Genomic DNA, 3958 nt, shown 5'->3' on the forward strand with positions numbered 1-3958 from the left:
TCAACAATCAGTAATGTGTCATTTGGTTTATCTCAAGGTTTGTCAATCTTGACACTACTGATATTTGAACCAAATGATTCTTGGTTGCAGGGAGCAAACCCAGGATATAGTTATGTAATATTCAGTAATAACTTTTTTTAAGACACAAAAGGCTGTTTCACTATAGTATTTTACATCATCTTCCTTTAATACTTTCAATTCTTTATATGACCATATATTGTAGTATGTTTAGCAGCATCCCTGGCCCCTACTCACTATATGCCAGTAGCAACCAAACTGTGACAACCAAAAATATCTTCCATTTTCAAATGTCCCCTGCCCCTAGGGAAGGGGCAATATTGTCTTCAATTGTAAATCAATGTCTTATTCAATAGATGTTTCTGAGGACACAAGAATGCATAAGAATGTGAGGAAGGTGAATACTCATTGTGGTTTTGATCTCCATTTCTCTAATAATTAGTGATGTTGAATGTCTTTTCATGTGCCTGTTGGCCCTCTGTATATTTTCCTTGGAAAAATTTCTATTTAGATCCTTTGCCCATTTTTCAATTGGTTCGTTTTTTGTTGTTGAGTTGCATGTTATATACTTTTGATATTAACCTATCAAATAAATGTTTTTTTAATTGCTGAAAGATGATCCATTACTAATTAAATCTCAAAATCTTAATCTAAACTGCAGGTTCAGAGAATACCTTTTAAGAACCATAATGAAGATTTATTTTTCAGTAAGTGTAATGCAGTATGTTCATAGAAACATAGTATGTATATATACATGAATGTTCCACTCTTTTAAAGGTCTTGTGATCTATAAATCTATGCAGTACAATACTTTGACATCTGCTGGTTGCTTTAATTTTTCATTTTAAAAACAAGACTAAGATCAAAACCACTGAACTTTTCAATCTGAAGAATCAAAGGATAGCTAGAATTCTAAAGTAGCTTCACTAAAGCAAATATTCCTTTTTAATATGTTTTTATTGATGTTAGAGAAGGGAGAAAGAAACATCAATGACGAGAATCACTGATGTGCTGCCTCCTGCATGCTCCTCACTGGGGATGGAGCCTGGAACAGGGACATATGCCCTGACCGGGAATTGATCAATGACAGCTGGTTTCACAGGTCAACACTCAACCACTGAGCCATGCTGGTCAGGCACAGATGTTTTTCTTCATTTTTATAAAATATATTTTTATTGATTTCAGAGAGGGAGAGGGAGATATAGAAATATCAATGATGAGAGAATCATGGACTGGCTGCCTCATACAATCCCCCTACTGGGGATCGAGCCCAGAACCTGGGCATGTGCCCTTGACCGGAATGGAAACACAGACCGACTGAAGCCAAAGCAGCTAGGGCACAAATATTATTCTTATGGGTACTAATGGACTAAATGGAAACAAAGTAAAATATAAATATCTGATTTTGTACTTAATTTGAAGTGTTATCACTGAAATCAATTACAGATGGTTATTCTAAAAGGGCTATGAAGACTACGGACTCAAATACTGATAATGGTTATTCAAAATTCAATTTATGGAATGCCTCAGAAATAGGTTAAACTGGAACCTGTTGTCAGTTTTATAATATTCATTAGCAACCATTTTTTAAAGACATAGAAGGCTATTGTTTCAATATAATTCAGGAGTTTTAAAATCATCTCGAGTGCCTTCAACTGTCACATGGATGTAAACCAAAGACACAAATAATTTCCAATGATGATACTATGTAGGCAACAATTCTCATGTGTCAGTACTTTTAATGTTGTATACATAAAATTATAGTAAAAAGACGACTATAAACAAGATGTAGCCCCTCCATTTCCATGGCCAGCTCACTGCATTACAGTAAACCAAGTTTATATTCCACCATCAAGTGTGGTTCTCCCATTAGTTCACTTTGTGATGGGTCTGAAAACAAAAAGAAACACATATTAAAGATGCTCAAAACAAGATAAATTAAGTGATTACACTCACATGAAAATACAGAACAAGTGAAACTAATCTCAAGGAACAGAAAACAGACCGGTGTTGCCTGGAACCAAAAGTGGGGAGGGACTGACTGCAAAGAAGCCAAGAACTCCTCTGGCTTTCCAGATGCCTCTAGGAACACGCTCTAGTTGCGAGGTGAGGCAATCTCTTAATCTAAATTGCAAAAACATTTTCTCTATTGTTTTGTGCTCGGTTGCATACACAATCATACACACAATCATAAATTAGAATTCTAGAGCAAGAAAATCTTAATCTTCACTCTCTTGTTTTTATGGATGAGTCAGACAAATTTTAATGGTCATAATGCACGTAAAAGAGCTGTTAAAACTAATACGAAGAGTAAGCTTCCTAGGAACAAATAAAGCCTATTTTTTAAAATCTCCTACTCAACACAGGAATAGAAAGAGAAACAGAATAAAACCCCCAACACAGTAAAATCAGTTTGTAAATGAAAGTATCCATTTACATTAAAATAATAATTACCAAGAGTTACTGATCAATTTGGATGTTCCTCACTGAGTCTCCTAAGACAGTCGTTGGCAAACTCATTAGTCAACAGAGCCAAGTATCAACAGTGCAACGATTAAAATTTCTTTTGAGAGCCAAATTTTTTAAACTTAAACTATATAGGTAGGTACATTGTTATTAACTTAATTAGGGTACTCCTAAACTGGCCTTTGCTAAAAACACCCTCAATCTGATTGAGGTACATTGGCTGAGGTCGACCCCTTCCAACTCTCCCATCCTCACTTGTCTTGTATACTCGTTTCAGATAGACAAGTGTGGATGGGAGAGGTGGAAGGGGTCGACCTCAGCGAAGTACTTCAAAACAATGTACCTCCCCCGCACTGCATATCCCGCAGCCCGCCTGTGCCGCATCTCCCGTCACTCTACCGACCAACACCCCCCACTTCTAACGCCACTTCTTCAAAATAGACTCGCCCAGGCTGAAAACCGACTTCTGCGCATGGGCCACGAAGTTTCAATCGCACTGCACGTGCGCGCCTGCACGTGGTATTTTGTGGAAGAGCCACACTCAAGGGGCCAAAGAGCCGCATGTGGCTCGCGAGCCGCAGTTTGACGACCACTGTCCTAAGAGACTGGAGATTATGCAGACTGCATCAATTCAGCAATCTAACCTTCATTCTCCACACTTGTCACTCAACAAAATACCTTTAACAACAACTACTACTACTGCAATAACTAATAAACTGCTAGGTATATAACAGACATTCAAAATCTTAACTTAAATGTCTGCACATGAGTAGAAAGAATAAGCAAAGATGTTTGCTGTAGCCCTGCTTTGTGTTAATGAGAAAAAATGGAAGCACACATCAATAAACACATACTGTAAGATACACAGTATTATACCAATGTTAAAAAATAAGCAATGCCAAATATTTTCTGACGACATGTTTGTATGAAGATAAGCAGGAGGACATGTACTAATAACAGCAGGTAACCAGAGAATGAGGGAGAGAAATGGGTTTCAGGGTAATTATGGAAGACCTGAGTTTGGGCTATATTGTTTTAAATTTATAAACAAACAATATATTCATTTAGATAACTACAATTTCCTTTAAACTCTGCTGTTTTAAGCTTTTGACTTTAATAAAATATGCACTTGTTAAATAAATCACTTGCCCCAGAAGACAGCACACCATGTGAGAACGGCACTGGCCTGTGTTTCCGGTGCCTGCTATGCCATGAGCTCGCTGTGAGACTCTGGGCAGGACCGAGCCTCTGGCTCACTGTTACTTCTCTTAAAGTGAGGGTCTGCACTGAATAGAAGGCCCCTTGCAGCATTAAACAAGAGTCTATATTTGCCTTTACTCTTGCCCTCCTCACATGCCCTTCCCTTCCTTGTAAAATGTACAGATTGTTCTTGGCCAAGAACTTCACAGGTGAGTGAGCAATGCCCTCATCGCCTCCAACACATTACAAAATGTAACTTGGAGAAATACCAAGG

The 3958-nt window shown here is 37.8% G+C and overlaps 1 protein-coding gene across 1 annotated transcript in view; it reads right to left on the reverse strand.

Annotated features, from left to right (window-relative positions):
• Positions 1-1737: 1737 nt before the first annotated feature.
• POMP (proteasome maturation protein) overlaps positions 1738-3958 on the reverse strand; it is a 24579-nt gene continuing 22358 nt past the window's right edge. The window contains exon 6 of the mRNA XM_006770372.2: positions 1738-1908. Within this exon, the coding sequence (XP_006770435.2) occupies positions 1841-1908 (68 nt within the window). The 3' untranslated portion in view covers positions 1738-1840. The remainder of the gene's footprint in view (positions 1909-3958) is intronic.

The sequence above is a fragment of the Myotis davidii genome, unplaced genomic scaffold (assembly GCF_000327345.1).
Source record: "Myotis davidii unplaced genomic scaffold, ASM32734v1 scaffold84, whole genome shotgun sequence".
Lineage (NCBI taxonomy): Eukaryota > Metazoa > Chordata > Mammalia > Chiroptera > Vespertilionidae > Myotis > Myotis davidii.